The 21,710-nt window shown below is 43.8% G+C and overlaps 1 protein-coding gene across 3 annotated transcripts in view; it reads left to right on the forward strand.

Annotated features, from left to right (window-relative positions):
- The first annotated feature begins 837 nt into the window (after positions 1–837).
- Positions 838–21,710, forward strand: part of LOC124046656 (coiled-coil domain-containing protein 85C-A-like) — an 89,501-nt gene continuing 68,628 nt past the window's right edge. For all 3 annotated transcript variants that reach the window (XM_046367279.1, XM_046367280.1, XM_046367281.1), the window contains exon 1: positions 838–2,292. In XM_046367279.1, coding sequence (XP_046223235.1) covers positions 1,587–2,292 — 706 coding nt within the window. In that variant the 5' untranslated portion in view covers positions 838–1,586. The remainder of the gene's footprint in view (positions 2,293–21,710) is intronic.

Here is a 21,710-nt window from a genome sequence, read left to right on the forward strand (position 1 = left end):
TCACATTATTGTATCATTATTTTATTATTGGTCATAATATTTATGATCAGCTATTAACCTCTTACATGTAGGAACTAAATCTAATCTAAAATGCAATCTACATAATCCTCTAAAGTAATGATTTATCACGAGGACCATAAAAAATAACTAGTAATGCTGCATACTCCAATAAAGGTTCAAATCTCACCTTTCTGGTCAAATGTTTTATAAATTGCTGAGGTGTAGACACTTTTGAGGACACAAGCTCAAGTACACAGTACAAATATGATACAAATATATATATTTTTTTAAAGCTTTAAAGCTTTAAAATCAATGTCATAGGCCTATAGTTCTTAGTGGCCTGTCCCCCCTGAAAATCCTGACAGTCAACTCTTGTGGTAATTTAAGTTGGGGTGAATGAGGAAGAATATATGCATATATGCATAATAACTATGCATAACTATGCATCAAACTCACAGGCAAATAATGAGAAAACACTAAATCTTTATCTACAGCAATAGCTAATAATTGTTCTACAATATACTATGTGTATTTGTCACATTCCATAACATATCATAGTATCATACCAAGTTAGTCATAGGCTACTCTGTTATACCTCTATCATTAGCCAGTAGCCTATGGCCTCGTATTTATTTGCATTCCAAATAGGCCCACTCATTTTTTGTTTACGAACAAATGCATTTCAGTTTACTTTCTGAAACTCAAATGGGAGATGTTCCCCTCGTGAAATCTGCCAGCTGGCCCTTTAAGAAGAGTGAACAGTGGAGTCAAACTACAAGGCTCTACTTTTATCTACCTGCTCCAACTACTAGGTTACTGGTTTCTACTAGTCCCTGATTGGTCGCCCGAACAATCTTTTTGAGTTGGTTGCGTCAAGCTTGAAGCTGACAGGATGCTGAGATCAGAGGGCGAATTCCAACCTTGCTGCCTTGATTGAGGACATCATTTGATCAGAATACTGTCACTTTAGTGCATGTCGGCCTTGCTGGTAAAGGAGGAATTGCTTTATGAGCTCGTATGCGCTTGTAAGCGTGAACATTTCTGTCTTTTGAATGCATATTGCCTGGCTAAAAGCAAACCTGCGCTGTGGACACAAAAGCTCTTACATTGCGAGTTGATGCAGTGCTTGCTGAGGATCAGCGAGGCTGTGGGAGATCCTTTCAAGTAATTCGGCGAATCCGATGTCCAAAGAGAGCCACTTCTCTCTCGGTCTGTCCGGTGCGTAAAAGCGGTCACGGTGTCTCTCCAAACTCCACTCTGAGAGCATTTATCGGAATGAAAACGAAAATATGCTTTTTGCGATTTTGCTGAATTTGACAAGGGGACTATCTACGGTACGGCTGCTACCTGCTTACTTGCCTGCCTATTTGGGTCACTTGCTTAGCTCCAACGCGTTTTTATTAGGCTACAGATTCCTGGCCTGTTGAATTCATCGTTATCCTTCCTTCATGTCGCATTGGAATAACTTAATCTATCATGAATTTGATTTTCTTTACAAAGTCACCATTTAGGCTCGGTTTAGACATCCTATAGACACTTTAGAGTGCAATCGAAACTACGTAGAAGCGCAACACCAGGAGGGGAACATGGACAGAAATGCCCCAGACGGACCGTTGCTGGATGACTTGAGCAAACTCACGGACGAGGAGCTCTCTAGGCTCGGAAAAGATGAGCTCATCAGGAAGCTACGGAGAACGGATAACGAGAAAATGAACTTAATGGTGGAGCACGGGAACATGATGAAAGACGTGAACCGGAGACTACAGGTCCACCTTCACGAGATCCGCAGCCTCAAGGAGATCAACCAGAAGCTGCAGGACGACAACCACGAGCTCCGGGAGCTCTGCTGTTTCCTGGACGACGACAGGCAGAAGGGCAAGACGCTGTCTCGGGAGTGGCAACACTTCGGCCGCTACACCGCCGGATCGATGTGGAAGGATGTCGGGGTGTACCATCAGAAGCTGAAGGATCTGGAAGCCAACCAGGGCTCTGTGATGCGGGAGAACCTGGAACTGAAGGAGATCATTCTGATGTTGGAGGAGGAGAGGAACGGAGCCGGGTCACGGAGCTCTATAGACTCCCAGTCCAGCCTGACCAACCTGAACGGGGGCACCAGAACCATTAGGGACGTCGGGGACGGGAGTAGTACCTCCAGCACCGGCAGTGTCGGTAGTCCTGACCACAACCAAATACACATGCCCGCCGAGGGGAAGATAGCGTCCCTGCGGAGGTCTATGGACGACCTGTCGCCGCTGTCATACATCCAGAGGAGCATCCCTAATGAACTGCATGGTGAGTCCACAGAAAGACGTAACATCCTGTGAATTATAGAATATGTGTGGGTGAGTTTCCCTACAGAGTGCACCTTATTATTGAAGATGATGGGAATGTTCATTTTATAGTCTACATCTTTAGTTTGATATGTAGGACTCCAATGTGTGAATGGTTGGTAGGGGGCCTAGTGCTGTCCTTTAATGCAGATGTGTTAAATATATAGCCTACAGATATTAGTTACTCTGAAATCTGCCCTAGCTGGCTGTGTAAGTAGAGAAAGTGAATGAGAGTTGAATATGCATATAGCCAAGCACACAAGTTACTTGTAAGTGTGTGATAGAATTGGTTTGAATTGAAGCCCTGCCCAAAAAAACATACATTCGTTTTGAGTCTTGTAGGGCACTATATAGGGAGCCATCTGGGACACAACCCTAGAATTATAGAACCCCACTTGTCACACTGATGCCCTTAACTCACACCTCTGACATCAGAGTGTTCCAGTGACATCATGATAAAAGCACTCTTATCAGGAAGGAGTAAGGCCAGTTTGGAACATGCCCAGGTCATCATGACCTCCTGACCTGTTAATGGTCCACAAGGAGACATGGAGAGTCTGATAAGGACCTATCACCCCAAAACCAGACAGTCTTAAAACAATGTCCCTCCCACCCTTGAATGCGGTCTGCATTTCAATCTAATCTGTGCACCCATAACCACACCGTGCACTGTGTCTTATGTCATATCACAAGAGACTCATGTGGAACCTAATGGAAAATGTGACAAATGCTTATTTATTGGTTCATAGTCAGCTAGTATGCTATACATAAACACCTCCTTGGAAGGTGAACTAGGCCTTTCTGTCATGCCCTGTTACATAGTACTAAAATGGTGTCTGACAGGGTTCAGAGGAAGTTTACATTACTGCTGCTGTTAGTGTTGAATGGTAGATAAGAGATGTAGAGATATGTGGATGTGGGTATTTCCAGTGGGTTCCCCACCCTCACTCCTCTCCACACACCCTGACCACCAAGGTGCAGTACTAGTCAAAAGTTCGGACACACCTACTCATTCCAGGGTTTTTCTTTATTTTTATTATGTTCTACATTATAGAATAACAGTGAAGACATCAAAACTATGAAATAACACATATGGAATCATGTAGTAACCAAAAACAAATCCAAATATATTTTATATTTGAGATTCTTCAAAGTAGCCACCTTTTGCCTAGATGACAGCTTTGCACACTCTTGGCATTCTCTCCACCAGCTTCACCTGGAATGCTTTTCCAACAGTCTTGAAGGAGTTCCCACGTATGCTAAGCACTTGTTGGCCGCTTATCCTTCACTCTGTGGTCCAACTCATCTCAAACCATGTCAATTAGATGTGTTTTGGGTCATTGTCCTGTTTAAAAACTAATTATAGTCCCACTAAGCGCAAACCAGATGAGATGGCATATCGCTGCAGAATGCTGTGGGAGCCATGCTGGTTAAGTGTGCATTGAATTCTAAATAAATCACAGACTGTCACCTAAAAAGCACTCCCACACCATCACACCTCCTCCTCCATGCTTCAAGGTGGGAACCACACTGGGGTTTTTATTTAAAAAACATGAATTTGACAGTAGCTTACAGGCAGCTCAGTGGCAAGTCCAATTCTGTATTTCATATTACAGTACACTGACTGTAATATACATACAGTATCAAAGCAAATACTGTGTAATGACACCCAGTACCACACCGTAAAATGTATTATATTGTACTGTAAAAAAAAATATAAAAAAATGCTACCATAATCTGAATAAATTAATGATTGAATGAATGGGTTCATTGAGGGCAGGGGTTTGTATTTTACAGTATTTTACTGTAATTACAAGGGACTGGTGAGAACAGGTTGGCTGCTAGGTAAAGTGTTTACACATTACAGTACATTAATAAATATTTGGTGTTCTGTATCACTTCTAGAGGCCTTAACAAAGGTTTACTAAACTGGCAGTGACTACAATGCAAAACAGACCCAAAAATGCTCAACCATTTAAGAGATTTTTATTACAAATGTATTTCATTTTAAGTTTTCATCCCAATATTATACTTTATATACACCACAGAAGACTGAAATTTAACGAAACTGTTCAGAATAGAACATCAAAAATATATATAGCTAATTTAGAATTTTTTAAATTTTGTACATTTCACCCATGAGGGCAAAGAGAGAACCTTTGGTCGTTGATTGCAGGAAAGGGTTAGGACCTGCTGCTATGCCAATCTGTCCCCTACACAAGTTATGGGGCACTATAACCACTTATAAGTTAAGTTGTTACGGCGTTCTCACTCATGAGTGCAACAAATATATCCTCTTACAAGGCACGCCTCAAAATATGTTAATGAGCAAGAAACAACAATAGCATGCACCCCCACTAGTGGTCAAAAGGCTTTTGGCTCTCCAAAAATTCCAGTACCATTGGAACTACAGCAATTCTTTCCACACCCACAACATTTCCCACAATGCACCATAATTTTCAGTATGCAGCAGTAAAACGTTTCAGAGTATTTTACTGTTGATAATACCCCAAATTAGCGTATAATTTACAGTTTTCTGTTACAGTGCACTGCCTGAGCTCTGCAAACTGTCCATATGTTGACATGTTAAGTAGGACCCACGCCAGGCCTCATAGTAGTCAACATGTATTCAACATTTAGACAAGCTGTGTTTAACTTCATAGTAATCTAGCTGTGTTGAAAAGTTGAAAGGACCCAGTCTGCTAATGGAGCCTCCCTATAAACGAAGTCTTTATCTTATCTTAGATATGCACTTATCGCTATCCACTGCTGTCCACTCACTTCTAAATGACCTCTATCCTATCTTTCCACTACTCCTACTCCCTACTCCCTCAACCCCTCTTTTTACTAGGTGATAAACTCTGTGGCCCATATGCTACTCTTACAGTAAGGACAGTTGGCTGGACATACATCACATCTCCTCCATACAGCTACAGTACAGACCATCTCCTCAATACAGCTACAGTACAGACCATCTCCTCAATACAGCTACAGTACAGACCATCTCCTCAATACAGCTACAGTACAGACCATCTCCTCAATACAGCTACAGTACAGACCATCTCCTCAATACAGCTACAGTACAGACCATCTCCTCAATACAGCTACAGTACAGACCATCTCCTCCATACAGCTACAGTACAGACCATCTCCTCAATACAGCTACAGTACAGACCATCTCCTCAATACAGCTACAGTACAGACCATCTCCTCAATACAGCTACAGTACAGACCATCTCCTCAATACAGCTACAGTACAGACCATCTCCTCAATACAGCTACAGTACAGACCATCTCCTCAATACAGCTACAGTCTCCTCAATACAGCTACACCATACAGCTACAGTACAGACCATCTCCTCAATACAGCTACAGTACAGACCATCTCTCCATACAGCTATCTCCTCACAGCTACAGTACAGACCATCTCCTCAATACAGCTACAGTACAGACCATCTCCTCAATACAGCTACAGTACAGACCATCTCCTCAATACAGCTACAGTACAGACCATCTCCTCAATACAGCTACAGTACAGACCATCTCCTCAATACAGCTACAGTACAGACCATCTCCTCAATACAGCTACAGTACAGACCATCTCCTCAATACAGCTACAGTACAGACCATCTCCTCAATACAGCTACAGTACAGACCATCTCCTCAATACAGCTACAGTACAGACCATCTCCTCAATACAGCTACAGTACAGACCATCTCCTCAATACAGCTACAGTACAGACCATCTCCTCAATACAGCTACAGTACAGACCATCTCCTCAATACAGCTACAGTACAGACCATCTCCTCAATACAGCTACAGTACAGACCATCTCCTCAATACAGCTACAGTACAGACCATCTCCTCAATACAGCTACAGTACAGACCATCTCCTCAATACAGCTACAGTACAGACCATCTCCTCAATACAGCTACAGTACAGACCATCTCCTCAATACAGCTACAGTACCAGCTACAGTACAGACCATCTCCTTAATTCAGCTACAGTACAGACCATCTCCCCAATACAGCTACAGTACAGACCATCTCCTCAATACAGCTACAGTACAGACCGTCTCCTCAATACAGCTACAGTACAGACCATCTCCTCAATACAGCTACAGTACAGACCATCTCCTCAATACAGCTACAGTACAGACCATCTCCTCAATACAGCTACAGTACAGACCATCTCCTCAATACAGCTACAGTACAGACCATCTCCTCAATACAGCTACAGTACAGACCATCTCCTCAATACAGCTACAGTACAGACTGAGACAGATGTGTGTCTCTTTTGTCCATGTGGCTAAGGCTAATCAATGTGTTTTTGTCCCAAATGGCACCCTGTTCCCTATTTAGTCCACTACTTTTGACCAGGGCCCATAGGTGGTGGTGTACTACTAGGGAATAGGATGCCATTTGGAATGCATTCAATGTGTGAAATTTGCAGTGTCAGGTCTGTGACTAGCTGGTGGTCGCTGTGACAAGGCCATTGTTACAATGGGCATACAACCCTGCATGTGGCCTTTGTTAAGAATACTCTGATGGACAAACTGTATTGATCATAGTGCCATGTTGTGTGAATGTGGTCTGGTTTTGGCACAAGCTGCTCGGTCAGAGCCTGGCTGGCTGTTGTATTCTGGTTGGTTCATTGTCACAGTGTCACAACGGGTGTAGACTAACAGTGAAATTCTATCCCCACCAAGACTAATGTTTCTCCTCCAGCATTCTCTCATCTGTGTGTGATGCAGTGGTCATGGTGAGATCAATCTAAGAGTTTTTGCCAGTTTATTGGTTCTCTCTGCTCTCTGGCCTATTAAATCAGCCGCTGTAGCTGAGGGGAACGAGGTGCCACAGTGTCCCTGTCAGTTTTACCCACTGCTGTTATTTACTAGCCGAGCCATGTGGGAGGGTTATCAGTCACAGTTTTAGACTCTCTGTGTGTGTGTGTGTGTGTGTGTGTGTGTGTGTGTGTGTGTGTGTGTGTGTGTGTGTGTGTGTGTGTGTGTGTGTGTGTGTGTGTGTGTGTGTGTGTGTGTGTGTGTGTGTGTGTGTGTGTGGAGGGATATGTATGGTGAGAGAGCCCACTTGTTGAGATTAGTCCGACTGTAAATTCAGACGATTCATTCCAGCGCTGCCTCGGAGGAAAAGGCTTGGCGGCATGCACTCTCTCTCACAGCAGTGTGTGTGTTTTACACTCCTCTCATCTTAAAAGTGGCAGTCATCCCTCCTACAGTTACAGTGTGTTTCTGCTTGTGTGTGTGTGCTATACACTCACCAGACAGTTTATTAGGTACACCTTTCCCCTTTACCCTACAGACAGTGAGTCATGTGGCCATGGCTTGCTATATAAAGCAGGCAGACAGGCATCAAGGCATTCAGTTACTGTTCGATTGAACGTTAGAATGGGCAAATCAAGTGACCTAAGCAACTTTGAGCGTGGTATGATCGTCGGTGCCAGACAAGCCGTATCCAGTATCTCAGAAACGCCCGCCCTCCGGGGCTTTTCACGCATGACAGTGATTAGGTTTTACAGAGAGTGGTGCGACAAACAAAACATATCCAGTCAAGGGCCGTCGTGTGGAATAAAAGAGCTCGTTGCTCGCTGTTTGGGGTTTTAGGCTGGGTTTCCGTACAGCACTTTGAGATATCAGCTGATGTACGAAGGGCTATATAAATACATTTGATTTGATTTGATGAGAGAAGTCAAAGGAGAACGGCAAGAATCGTGCAATCTAACAGGTGGGCCACAAGCAGAGAAATAACGGCGCAGTACAACAGTGGTGTGCAGAACGGCATCTCGGAAGACACAACTCATTGACCATTGTCACGGATGGGCTATTGCAGCAGACGACCACACCAGGTTACACACCTATCAGCTAAAAATAAGACAGTGGGCACACTGTCACCAACACTGGACAATTGAGGAGTGGAAAAACATTGCCTGGAACATGACAGTGAGTTCAGTTGACTTGACCGGCCTGGTCAGTCCCCAGACCTCAACCCAATAGAGCATGTTTGAGATGAGATGGAACGGGCTGTTCACATGAATGTACCGCCATCCATTCTGCAACAACAGCGTGATGCCATCGCGTCGGGATGAACCAACATCCCTGTGGAACGTCTCCGACACCCTGAAGAATTCAGGCCTGTTCTATCGCAAAAGTGGCACGCCGTGTGTGTGCTTGTGTGTGAGATCATCTTATATACAACCTACTGTACACCACGAAGGTGCTTGTCAATCAGCAAGTACACAGCTTTATGTTTATTTATGACTAAAACACATCACTGGACTAAAAGCTTTACAGTCGTTCTCATGAGACTAAACAGGATTCTCTCTGAAAAGGGTTCTCTCTCCATCCATCTTGCTTTTTTTGTTGTCTCTTCTACAGTCTGGGAATTGCAATGACTTCACTCTTTAGATCTATTGTTCTTAAGCTTTCCCACTCACTTATATACTTTAGAAGTTGTTTTAATAATTTCATAATGATAATCAGGTATAATAAACTTGTCCATAACAAGAATGCCTTTCAGGAAAGGGTTTGGTCGTAGTGTTTAACTGACTAAATATTTTCCCCTACTCTGTTCACTTCACACCGTTTTGAGGTGATTAGACAGTCTACATAGTTGGCAGTGCAGTGATAACTCTTATCTTGTTTGGAGAGAGGGGAGGTGAGGGGGAGGTTGACTTTGGCTGAAACACCCAGCAGTACAGTGGGGAGGTGTGATGGGGCCCTGAAAGCACTGAGCTTTGTTGGGTTGTGTCTGATTACTGTACCTCCATTAGGGCAGAATCATCAGTATTCAGTAATACTGTATTTTTAATGCACCTAGAGATATTTTTGATGCATGGGTTCCGGTTGCTCTTAGGACTATGGTGTGTTTGGTTGGCTTTGCCTCTTGGTTTGGTCCTCCTGTCTAATGGTCCTGCTGGAACACTTGTGCTGTTAAAAGCTGTGTGCTCTGTGTTATGGCTCTGTGTGCTCTGTGTTATGGCTCTGTGTGCTCTGTGTTATGGCTCTGTGTGCTCTGTGTTATGGCTCTGTGTGCTCTGTGTTATGGCTCTGTGTGCTCTGTGTTATGGCTCTGTGTGCTCTGTGTTATGGCTCTGTGCTCTTATGGCTCTGTGTTATGGCTCTGTGTGCTCTGTGTTATGGCTCTGTGTGCTCTGTGTTATGGCTCTGTGTGCTCTGTGTTATGGCTCTGTGTGCTCTGTGTTATGGCTCTGTGTGCTCTGTGTTATGCTCTGTGTGCTCTGTGTTATGGCTCTGTGTGCTCTGTGTTATGGCTCTGTGTGTGTTTGGTTTTGCCCTGTCTCGGGTCCTGGCTCACTTCCTGGATGATGTGTTTGATCAGGCACTATAGAGCCAGGCTTGGAGGCTGTGTGTGAGGCTGTATGGGCCTGTGGAGGTCTTTGTTCAGCCATCTATGTTGTGTTCAGTTCTGTGCCCTGCTTCCCAGCTGCCCTTCTCCTCCTCCACCCACTACCCCCCAAACTTTTATCAATGGGTCTCTTTCTTTCACTCGCTTACTCACTCACTCACTCATTTACTCTCATTTATTCTCTGTCTCTCTCTCTCTCTTTCCCTGTTGCACTTGTTCGCCCACCCTATCAAGCCCTCATTCCCCCCCTGTCAATTAAATTCAAGGGCTTTATTGGCATGGGAAACATATGTTAACATTGCCAAAGCAAGTGAACTAGATAATAAACAAAAGTGAAATAAACATAAAAAATGAACAGTAAACATTACACCCCCAAAAGTTCCAAAAATAATAGACATTACAAATGTCATATCAAGTGCAAAAGGAAAAATAAATAAACATAAATATGGGTTGTATTTACAATGATGTTTGTTCTTCACTGGTTGCCCTTTTCTTGTGGTAACAGGTCACAAATCTTGCCAATGTGATGGCGCACTGTGGTATTTCATCCAGTAGATATGGGAGTTTAACACAAATGGGTTTGTTTTCTAATTCTTTGTGGATCTGTGTAACCTGAAGGAAATATGTGTCTCTAATATGGTCATACATTTGGCAGGAGGATAGGAAGTGCAGCTCAGTTTCCACCTCATTTTGTGGGCAGTGTGCACATAGCCTGTCTTCTCTTGAGAGCCAGGTCTGCCTTCTACGGCCTTTCTCAATAGCAAGGCTGTGCTCACTGAATCTGTACATAGTCAAATCTTTCCTTAAGTTTGGGTCAGTCACAGTGGTCAGGTGCCGATGTGTACTCTCTGTTTAGGGCCAAATAGCATTCTAGTTTGCTCTGTTTTTTTGTTAATGATTTTTGTCAAGTAATTCTATTTTAGTCTTCTCATGATTTGGTTGGGTCTAATTGTGTTGCTGTGTTGCCCCCTCTCTTTCTCTTTCCCTCACTTCCCCTGTTGCACTTGTTGTCCTCCTCTGTCCAGACTCTGATCCCCCCCTTTCTCTGTCTGTTGCACTCAGTGTCTCTCCTATTCTCCCCCCACTCTTTCTTTGGTTCCCACTAGTGTTGTCTGTCATGATACCAACATTGTACTAATAATACGATACCAAGCCAAGTATCACGATACCGAGTATGGGGGGGGGGTTCTACTCAATGCAACACATTGATTTTAACTTCACACTCTTCAGTGTATAATATAATGCTGAATAGAATGGCTGATTAGCTCATATTTTCAGAGGCCTACATGTACTTTGGCTGGAGGAATGGGATATATACAGTACATGCATAATAATATGCAAGCCATTGTGGCAGTAAGGGAAAATCCTCTCTTGGAGCTCTATGGATAATTCCTTCGACCTCATGGCTTGCTTTTTGCTCTGACATGCACTGTCAACTGTGGGACCTTATATAGACAGGTGTGTGCCTTTCCAAATCATGTCCAACCAAATGAATTTACCACAGGTGGACTCCAATCACGTTGTAGAAACATCTCAAGGATGATCAATGGAAACAGGATGCACCTGAGCTCAATTTTGAGTCTCATAACAAAGGGTCTGAATACTTATGTAGATAAGGTATTTCTGTTTTTATTTGTAATATATTTGCAAATATTTCTAAAAACCTGTTTTTGCTTTGTCATTATGGGGTATTGTGATGTCATTATGGGGTATTGTGATGTCATTATGGGGTATTGTGATGTCATTATGGGGTATTGTGTGTAGATCGCTGAGGATATGTTTTTATTTAATCCACTTCAGAATAAGGCTGGAACCTAAACACACGTGGAAAAAATCAAGTGATCTGGATACTTTCCGAAGGCACTGTAGTTCAGGCTTACATTATGGAACAACAGAAGACTCATCGGGGTCTGCATCCCCCCTCGACATCACGGCTTAATTATATTTGAAAAACTGATGAGGAATAGATGAACAGGTGAGTGAGGGCTGGTATGATATGTCTGGTTGATGACGTGGTGATGAACAGGTGAGTGAGTGCTGGTATGATATGTCTGGTTGATTACGTGGTGATGTGCAGGTGCGTGAGGGCTGGTATGATACGTCTGGTTGATTACGTGGTGATGTGCAGGTGAGTGATGGCTGGTATGATATGTCTGGTTGATTACGTGGTGATGTGCAGGTGAGTGAGGGCTGGTATGATATGTCTGGTTGATTACGTGGTGATGAACAGGTGAGTGAGGGCTGGTATGATATGTCTGGTTGATTACCCAAAATGAACAGGTGAGTGAGGGCTGGTATGATATGTCTGGTTGATTACGTGGTGATGAACAGGTGAGTGAGGGCTGGTATGATATGTCTGGTTGATTACGTGGTGATGAACAGGTGAGTGAGGGCTGGTATGATATGTCTGGTTGATTACGTGGTGATGAACAGGTGAGTGAGGGCTGGTATGATATGTCTGGTTGATTACGTAGTGATGAACAGGTGAGTGAGGGCTGGTATGATATGTCTGGTTGATTACGTGGTGATGTGCAGGTGAGTGAGGGCTGGTATGGGATATGTCTGGTTGATTATGTGGTGATGTGCAGGTGAGTGAGGGCTGGTATGATATGTCTGGTTGATTACGTGGTGATGTGCAGGTGAGTGAGGGCTGGTATGATATGTCTGGTTGATTATGTGGTGATGTGCAGGTGAGTGAGGGCTGGTATGATATGTCTGGTTGATTACGTGGTGATGTGCAGGTGAGTGAGGGCTGGTATGATATGTCTGGTTGATTATGTGGTGATGTGCAGGTGAGTGAGGGCTGGTATGATATGTCTGGTTGATTACGTGGTGATGTGCAGGTGAGTGAGGGCTGGTATGATATGTCTGGTTGATTACGTGGTGATGTGCAGGTGAGTGAGGGCTGGTATGATATGTCTGGTTGATTACGTGGTGATGAACAGGTGAGTGAAGTGGATATTATTGTACCTGTACATACAATAGTCTAGTGGCTGTTGATGAAATATGCTGAATTTATAAACAGAACTGACTTTATAAACATTTTAGAAGTTCTTTACATCGGTACATTCTTAGAATTTGTTTTGCTATCTAGAACCTGAAAGGGTTCTTCGGCTGCCCCCATAGGATAACCCTTTGAAGATCCCCTTTTGGTTCCATGTAAAACTCTTTCGACAGAGGGTTCTACATGGAACCCAAAACCAGAACTGGGTTATCCTATGGGGACAGCCGAAGAACCCTTCTGGAACCCCTTTTCTAAGATTGTAGGGCTGAAAAAGTCGGTAGTATCATATGAAACATGAAACTAACTTTTTGTAATACTGTAGTACTAAGAATCATGATGTTTTGGTACTGTAATATTACCATCACTCAGGCCACTGGGAGGGGAGAGAGAGAGAGAGATTTGGCTGTGTCCAGTTTCTCCCTCCCAGGCCTGAGTGGTGGCTGTCTCTCTCTGGCTAGCTGGGTTGGCGATGGAGAGAGCTTAAACCAAGGCAAATCAAATCCTTTCTCATACATAATGTATTTGACCAAGGTCTAAAGGCAATCTGCACAATGCCACACTCAGGCCCCACCCTTGTGAACAACCAAGGATACCTCTCTCTCTCTCTCTCTCTCTCTCTCTCTCTCTCTCTCTCTCTCTCTCTCTCTCTCTCTCTCTCTCTCGAGATAAGACTTTTACAGTGGCTGTTATCAGTTGGCGAAGAGTTTGAATTTGAATATAGGTAGCTTCAACTAACACATACCTGACATTGGTGACATTCTCTATAAAACGTCCTTCAGTAACACAGGAGACAGTTAGTCCTAGTATGCGTCTGTTTGTTTGATTAAACACACTGGTGGTTTTAATTGAAGTGTTACACCATATAGGTCACTTCCTCATCAACTATACAGTAGCATTATATATTCACCAACTCACGTTATAATGATGGCTCAATGTGGGAAACCAGTCTCTCACCTGCACACTGAGTTTAGTTAGGATGTTGAGCTGAAAAATGTGTGCGTTATGATCCCCTGTGGCAGATCAAAATAAATCAAATATAAAAATGAATCATCTTGATTATTTCTTGATTGCAGAAATCTTATTCAGTATTTTTGAAAGAATGTCTTGAACTAAATGGGAACATTAACCTTGAAAGCTTGAACATTGAGTCTATTCAAACATCCCATGACCTACAGTATGTACAGTAATAGGAGAATGTGGCCTGGCTTGAACCCTCAACAGTAAATACTGTAGTCTTATGTTGTCCTATGAACCATGTCACCATATGGCACTGTTAAGTCTCAGAACAGTCTTTGGATTTATATAAAACATGTGGATGTCCATTTATGGACCTCATCTACGCTGGCTCTGTTTATCCTAAATCTGATGTTGTTTTCCAGCCAAGTGATAATCATCATGATGTTGACAGTAGGGATGTTGCCAGGTTTCCTCCAGATGTGACACTTGGCATTCAGGCCAAATAGTTCAATCTTGGTTTCATCAGACCAGAGAATCTTGTTTTGGGGGCTTCCGAGTGGCACTGTGGTCTAAGGCTCTGTATCGCAGTGCTAGAGGCGTCACTACAGACCCTGGTTTGATTCCAGGCTGTATCACAACCGGCCATGATTGGGAGTGCCATAGAGCGGCGCACAATTGGCCCAGCGTTGTCTGGGTTTGGCTGGGGTACGCCGTCATTGTAAATAATAATTTGTTCTTAACTGGCTTGCCTAGTTAAATAAGTAAAAATGTTTTTTTCATGTAAAAACAAAAATGGTCTGAGAGTCTTTAGGTGTCTTTTGGCAAACTCCAAGTGGGCTGTCATGTGCCTTTTACTGAGTAGCTTCCGCTGGTCACTCTACCATAAAGGCCTGATTGGTCACCTCCCTGACCAAGACCCTTCTCCACTGGTGGCTCTGTTTGGCCGGGCGGCCAGCTCTCGTCTTGGTGGTTCCAAACGTCTTCCATTTAAGAATGACAGAGGCCACGGTGTTCTTGGGGACCTTCAATGCTGCAGACATCTTTTGGTAACCTTCCCGATATCTGTGCCTTAACATAATCCTGTCTCAGAGCTCTACTGACAATTCCTTTGTCCTCATAGTTTAGTTTTTACTCTGACATGCACTGTCAACTGTGGGACCTTATACAGTATATACAGGTGTGTGGCTTTCCAAATCATGTCCAATTAATTGGATACTTACATACAATTGGATACTTACATGGATACGTACATAAATAAGGTATTTCTTATTTATTTATTTTTTAAATTTGCAAAATATTGAAAACCTGTTTTCACTTTGTCATAATGGAATATTGTGTGTAGATTGCTGAGGATAGTTTATTTGAAATCCATTTTAGAATAAGGCTGTAACTTAACAACGTGGGAAAAGTCAATGAGTGAATACTTTTCGAAGGCACTGTATGTGTGGATAGAATTTTAATAAAGTGTCTGTTTCTGTACATACATTATTTTTATTATTGCTTTCATTCTCCCGACTCACGTAGCCCACCTTGGCACTTAGCGGCATAAATCATTCTGAAACCCACAACGATTAGGCTTAATGGGAAAGTCAATACACATCCAGACACAGCAATGAAATTAAAAGCTTTTCAAATATGTCACACTATCCAGCCAGTCAGTCTCGTTCCAAAACTGCTATATACAGCTGCGGCCCTCTTTGTGTGTGTTTTTGTATGCAGAAACACTATAGTGTGTGTCTGTTATTGTTTTACGACAGTGAAATTGTCCGTAAGTCATTGTTGAATGAATCGGCAGTTACAGCCTCTATATTTCTCTCTGACTGTAATTCTGTGGCTCTGTTCATCTGGAAAGGCATGAACATTTCAATCAGGAGAGCGTTGCAGAAAAAAGGTGTCTAGAAATGTGACCATCCAGACCCCCCAGCTAGCCAACCTAGGGACAGAGGGGGCTCAATCTGCCACTCCATTTGGGGTCGGATTGGGTTTTGGGTCCTGTTTCAACTTTCAGATAACATTTCAGACCCCAATTCCCACAGAGAGAGAGAAGAGAGAGAAAGTCTCCTGGGGTTTCTAGTAGGGCTAGTGGATGAGAGAGAGAAGAGAGAGAGAGAGAATAGAGAGAGAGTCTCCTGGGGTTTCTAGTAGGGCTAGTGGGTGAGAGAGAAGAGAGAGAGAAAGAGGAGAGAGAGTCTCCTGGGGTTTCTAGTAGGGCTAGTGGGTGAGAGAAAGAGAGAAGAGAGAGAGAGAATAGAGAGAGAGTCTCCTGGGGTTTCTAGTAGGGCTAGCGGATGAGAGAGAGAATAGAGAGTCTCCTGGGGTTTCTAGTAGGGCTAGTGGATGAGAGAGAGAGAAGAGAGAGAGTCTCCTGGGGTTTCTAGTAGGGCTAGCGGGTGAGAGAGAGAGAGAGAGAAGAGAGAGAGAGAGAGGCGAGAGAGAGTCTCCTGGGGTTTCCAGTAGGAGTAGAGGGTGAGAGAGAGAGAGAGAGAGAGGCGAGAGAGAGTCTCCTGGGGTTTCCAGTAGGAGTAGAGGGTGCGAGAGAGAGAAGAGAGAGAGTCTCCTGGGGTTTCTAGTAGGGGTAGAGGGCGAGAGAGAGAGAGAGAAGAGAGAGAGAGTCTCCTGGGGTTTCTAGTAGGGGTAGAGGGTGAGAGAGAGAAGAGAGCGAGAGAGAAGAGAGAGAGAGGGAGAAGAGAGAGAGTCTCCTGGGGTTTTTAGTAGGGGTAGAGGGTGAGAGAGAGAGGCGAGAGAGAGTCTCCTTGGGTTTCCAGTAGGAGTAGAGGGCACACATTTAGAAAGGGTTAGGGCACGCTACGTGGGGTTAGGCAATTCAGTATGGGTGCAAGGCACAGAGAGAGCATCTCCAGAGCCCAGATAAGCTCTTTCTAAAAGGACATTCAACAAGATGATTATTATAGAGGATGAGGATCTGGAGACTGTCAGCTTGGCTTAGATCATCAGCCTTTTGACTGGTACAAAAGTTAGGGTCTTCAGGCTGAATCATTATGTTAGAACCATACATATAACTGACTATTTCTTTCAAATCTCCCATTGACATCAATGTCTTACTTGCACTAAAGCACAGATCTCAAATTAGTATTAGGCTCTTTGAGTGTTTGGTGGTCATGTTGCTCATTTCTGGATGTCATTGGCTGCATCACAAATGGCATCCTATTGCCTATATAGTGTTCTAGCAGTGGTCAAAAGTAGTGCACTATATTAGGAATATGACATGAATCACACATCCATCCTTCAGGAAGCCATATATCTTGTGTGACCATGTAATCTCCATGCCTCATGTATGCCCCAGTACTCACCAGGTCATCCATACCTAGGCCTCTGCTGTGTTGTATAACCCATCATGCCACTGGTGGGTTATACATGTTTAGTCATGCGTTTTTTGGTCAGTAACATGAAACTGTGACAGAGATCAAAGCTTGTCCGTCTGCCAAAGGTCTACGGAACGTTCTGGAACCAATGGCACAAACCAGAAGCAGATGTGATTTTCCCAGAATTCTGATTCTATAATCAACAAATCAGAACTGCTGAGGATGTGAGCTGGTTTTCTTGAATGTAGCAAAATGAGTACCCAGTTATGTATCTACTGGTATATGTATCCTACCTACTCTGAGTTTACATAACACCAAGGACACCTTCCTAATGTTGAGTTCCACCCCCCCTCTCCTTTTGCTCTCAGAACAGCCTTCGTCGGGGCATGGACTCTACAAGGTGTGGAAAGCGTTCCACAGAGATGCTGGCCCATGTTGACTCCAATGCTTCCTACAGTTGTGTGAAGTTGGCTGGATGTCCTTTGGTTGATGGACCATTCTTGATACACGCAGGAAACGGTTGAGCGTGAAAAACCCAGCAGCGTTGCAGTTCTTCAAATCAAATCAAATTCATTTATATAGCCCTTCGTACATCAGCTGATATCTCAAAGTGCTGTACAGAAACCCAGCCTAAAACCCCAAACAGCAAGCAATGCAGGTGTAGAAGCACGGAAAGGGTTAGGGCACGCTACGTGGGGTTAGGCAATTGACACAAACCGATGTGCCTGGCACCTACTACCATACCCCATTCAAAGGCACTTAAATATTTATTCTTGCCCATTCTCTCCTCTGAATGGCACACATACACCATCCATGTCTCAATTGTCTCAACGGGCCAGATCCCGTTTATTAATTTATACTAGCCCTTTGAAAAATTCTGACCATTAATAGATGATCATTAAAAAAAATCCCAGTCAAAATCCGATGTTCAGTGCCAAAATGACAAGCACTATGGTGGTTGTCTATAGCAGTGGTTCCCAAACTGGCTGGATGTCCTTTGGGTGGTGGATCATTCTTGATAAACACAGGAAACGGTTGAGCGTCTATAGCAGTGGTTCCAAACTGTAGCAGTGGTCCCCTCCCTCCCCCCAAAATCATAACACAAAATATATACAGTACCAGTCAAAAGTTTGGACACGCCTACTTCAAGGGTTTCTTTATTTTTACTATTTACTACATTGTTGAATATTACTGAAGACATCAAAACTATGAAATAACACATATGGAATCATGTAGTAACCAAAACATTTTAGATTCTTCAAAGTAGACCCCATTTGCCTTGATGACAGCTCTGCACACTCTTGGCATTCTCTCAACCAGCTTCATGCGGAATGCTTTTCCAACAGTCATGAAGGAGTTCCCACATATGCTGAGCACTTGTTGGCCGATTTTTCTTCACTCTGTGGTCCAAGTCATCCCAAGCCATCTCAGTTGGGTTGAGGTTGGGTGATTGTAGAGGCCAGGTCATATGATGCAACACTTCATCAGTTTCCTTCTTGGTAAAATAGCCCTTACTCAGCCTGGAGGTGTGTTTTGAGTCATCGTCCTGGTAAAAAAAAAAAATGATAGTCCCTCTAAGCGCAAACCACCGGACCAGTGTGATTGTGTGTGTGTGTGTGTGTATTGTTACAGCTAGCATGTTAGTGCTCAGCTGGCCTGGAGCTGTTCACAGCCCAGAGAGAGAAGAGACAGAGAAGAGAAAGCTGTGTTGTTATTGGGTGTGGGTGTAAGCCAATGAAAGACTGTCTTTGTGGGTGTGAGCCAATGAAAGACTGGGTAAGAATAGTTGTACTGTCTGAAGGGAGAGTAACCTCTTTTATTTAACAGATGGAGAACGCAAGGTTTTGTCTCTAAGGATTCCCTTAAACCTTGGCCAGTAATTGGACGCACGCACGCACGCACGCACGCACGCACGCACGCACGCACGCACGCACGCACGCACGCACGCACGCACGCACACACACACACACACACACACACACACACACACACACACACACACACACACACACACACACACACACACACACACAGAGAGAGGCCTCATCCCACAGTGTCTGCATGTGGAGGGTTGGACAGATGGACATGGAGCCAGAGTCAACAGGGAGGCTGAGGTTTCAGATTACTGGGATGTTTTTGCCTGAGCGTCTTCTAGACCCAGACACAGAGACAGGGGAGGCAGGCTGGGTGAGACAGCGATAGATCATCAGGACCTGTTGTCATAAAAAGTCTCAGAGTAGGGTTGCTGATCTAGGATCAGAGAATGCAAGACAGAGACATGCAAATGACAAAAAGGAAAAGGAAAACCCCGTCTCTATTTCCTCAAACTCCCCTGTCTGTCTCTCACCATGACTAGTTGCAGTAACACTCTGCTACAGGACTTGATCAGCTGGTAAACTAGGCTAGTTGGTCTGACTTCACTCTCTGTCTGCCCATGTGTGTATTTGTTTGTGTTTGCGAGTCTGTATGTGTATGTGTGTGCATCGCTGGAGACCATCCCAGAGGAACTCCTTTACTTAAGCCAAACAACATTTGGTTTTCAATTATTTTATAATAGATCCATATGAGAGCCTTAATAATCATAATATTCTATTACTTCAATATTGTTTTAATATTGCTTCATGCATTTTCCCAGAGGTGTCAAACTCAGGAAACTGCATCTCTTATCATCTGTATCACAGTGGGAGTGGAGGGAGCAATATAAATATATTAAAATTGATTTGTATCATTGTGAAACCCATTAAATCCAAACACTACTCTCCAGATGGAAACTATATGAATATCACAATTTGTTAGAATATCGCAGATTTCTCATTCTCTATCTCAGGAGGGCTCTATAATAACAGGAGGGCTCTATAATATCAGGAGGGCTCTATAATATCAGGAGGGCTCTATAATATCAGGAGGGCTCTATAATATCAGGAGGGCTCTATAATATCAGGAGGGCTCTATAATATCAGAAGGCTCTATAATAACAGGAGGGCTCTATAATAACAGGAGGGCTCTATAATATCAGGAGGGCTCTATAATATCAGGAGGGCTCTATAATATCAGGAGGGCTCTATAATATCAGGAGGGCTCTATAATATCAGGAGGGCTCTATAATATCAGGAGGGCTCTATAATAACAGGAGGGCTCTATAATATCAGGAGGGCTCTATAATATCAGAAGGGCTCTATAATATCAGGAGGGCTCTATAATATCAGGAGGGTCTATAATATCAGGAGGGGTCTATAATATCAGGAGGGGTCTATAATATCAGGAGGGCTCTATAATATCAGGAGTGGTCTATAATATCAGAAGGCTCTATAATATCAGAAGGGGTCTATAATATCAGGAGGGATCTATAATATCAGGAGGGCTCTATAATATCAGGAGGGCTCTATAATATCAGGAGGGCTCTATAATATCAGGAGGGCAGGAGGGCTCTATAATATCGGGAGGGGTCTATAATATCAGGAGGGGTCTATAATATCAGGAGTGCTCTATAATATCGGGAGTGCTCTATAATATCGGGAGTGCTCTATAATATCGGGAGTGCTCTATAATATCAGGAGGGTTTGAGACAACAAGGAAATATTTAACTTTACTAGAGCAGTCTCAGTAGAGGCCCTATCGGAAATATGAAATCAGCGTTAGGTAAATAAATAGACACGTGTGTGTGTGTGTGTGTGTGTGTGTGTGTGTATGTGTATGTGCGTGTGTGTGCACCCTACAGAACTTTCTGTGTCTGCTCTGTGCTCTCCAGCAGTAGAATGTGGGCTGTTCTGATTGAATTAATGAGCTAGCTAGTCACGTGGAGGCATAGAGTTTCATGGGGTATGTTTTGTATGACATTTTCATATTTCTATTTTCTTTCTCTCCCCCCTCTATCTCTACTCTATCCTGCCTCTATCTCTCCTCTATCCTGCCTCTATCTCTACTCTATCCTGCCTCTATCTCTACTCTATCCTGCCTCTATCTCTCCTCTATCCTGCCTCTATCTCTCCTCTAGCTCTCCTTTCTCACCCCTCTATCTCTTTTCTATCTCTTCTCTCTCTCCCCATCCCCTGACCATGTGGAGAGAGTGACCTCATTGGATGGAAAAGGAGGTCAAAGGGGAGCGGGAGGCTGGGATTGGCTGGTCTCTCATGGCTACGAGGTGATAGTTGTGGAAATGCCATAGCAACAGACAAATTTCCTCCGGTCGATTGATCCCAGGGGACTGAGAGAGAGAGAGAGAGAGAGAGAGAGAGAGAGAGAGAGAGAGAGAGAGAGAGAGAGAGAGAGAGAGAGAGAGAGAGAGAGAGAGAGAGAGAGAGAGAGAGAGAGAGAGAGAGAGAGAGAGAGAGAGAGAGAGAGAGAGAGAGAGAGAGAGAGAGAGAGAGAGAGAGAGAGAGAGAGAGAGAGAGAGAGAGAGAGAGAGAGAGAGAGAGAGAGAGAGAGAGAGAGAGAGAGAGAGAGAGAGAGAGAGAGAGAGAGAGCTTTGAGGGAATGTTGGGAGAGAGAGGGGGGAGGGAGAAGGGAACAAAAAGGGTTAGGATGAGTGAGAGGTCCATGTGTGAGTTTGTATGCATGGTTTCTGCTTTATATTATAGAAGGTGTGGCTGGCTTATCTTCTAACCTCAGAGGGTGTGGCATATTCAGACGTGTGGTTTCACAGAGCGTGTCGTTCTCCTTAAAACACTGCAACACTGCAGCCAGACAGAGTGAGAGTGGAGACAAAGGTC

The sequence above is a fragment of the Oncorhynchus gorbuscha genome, linkage group LG10 (genome assembly GCF_021184085.1).
Source record: "Oncorhynchus gorbuscha isolate QuinsamMale2020 ecotype Even-year linkage group LG10, OgorEven_v1.0, whole genome shotgun sequence".
NCBI lineage: Eukaryota > Metazoa > Chordata > Actinopteri > Salmoniformes > Salmonidae > Oncorhynchus > Oncorhynchus gorbuscha.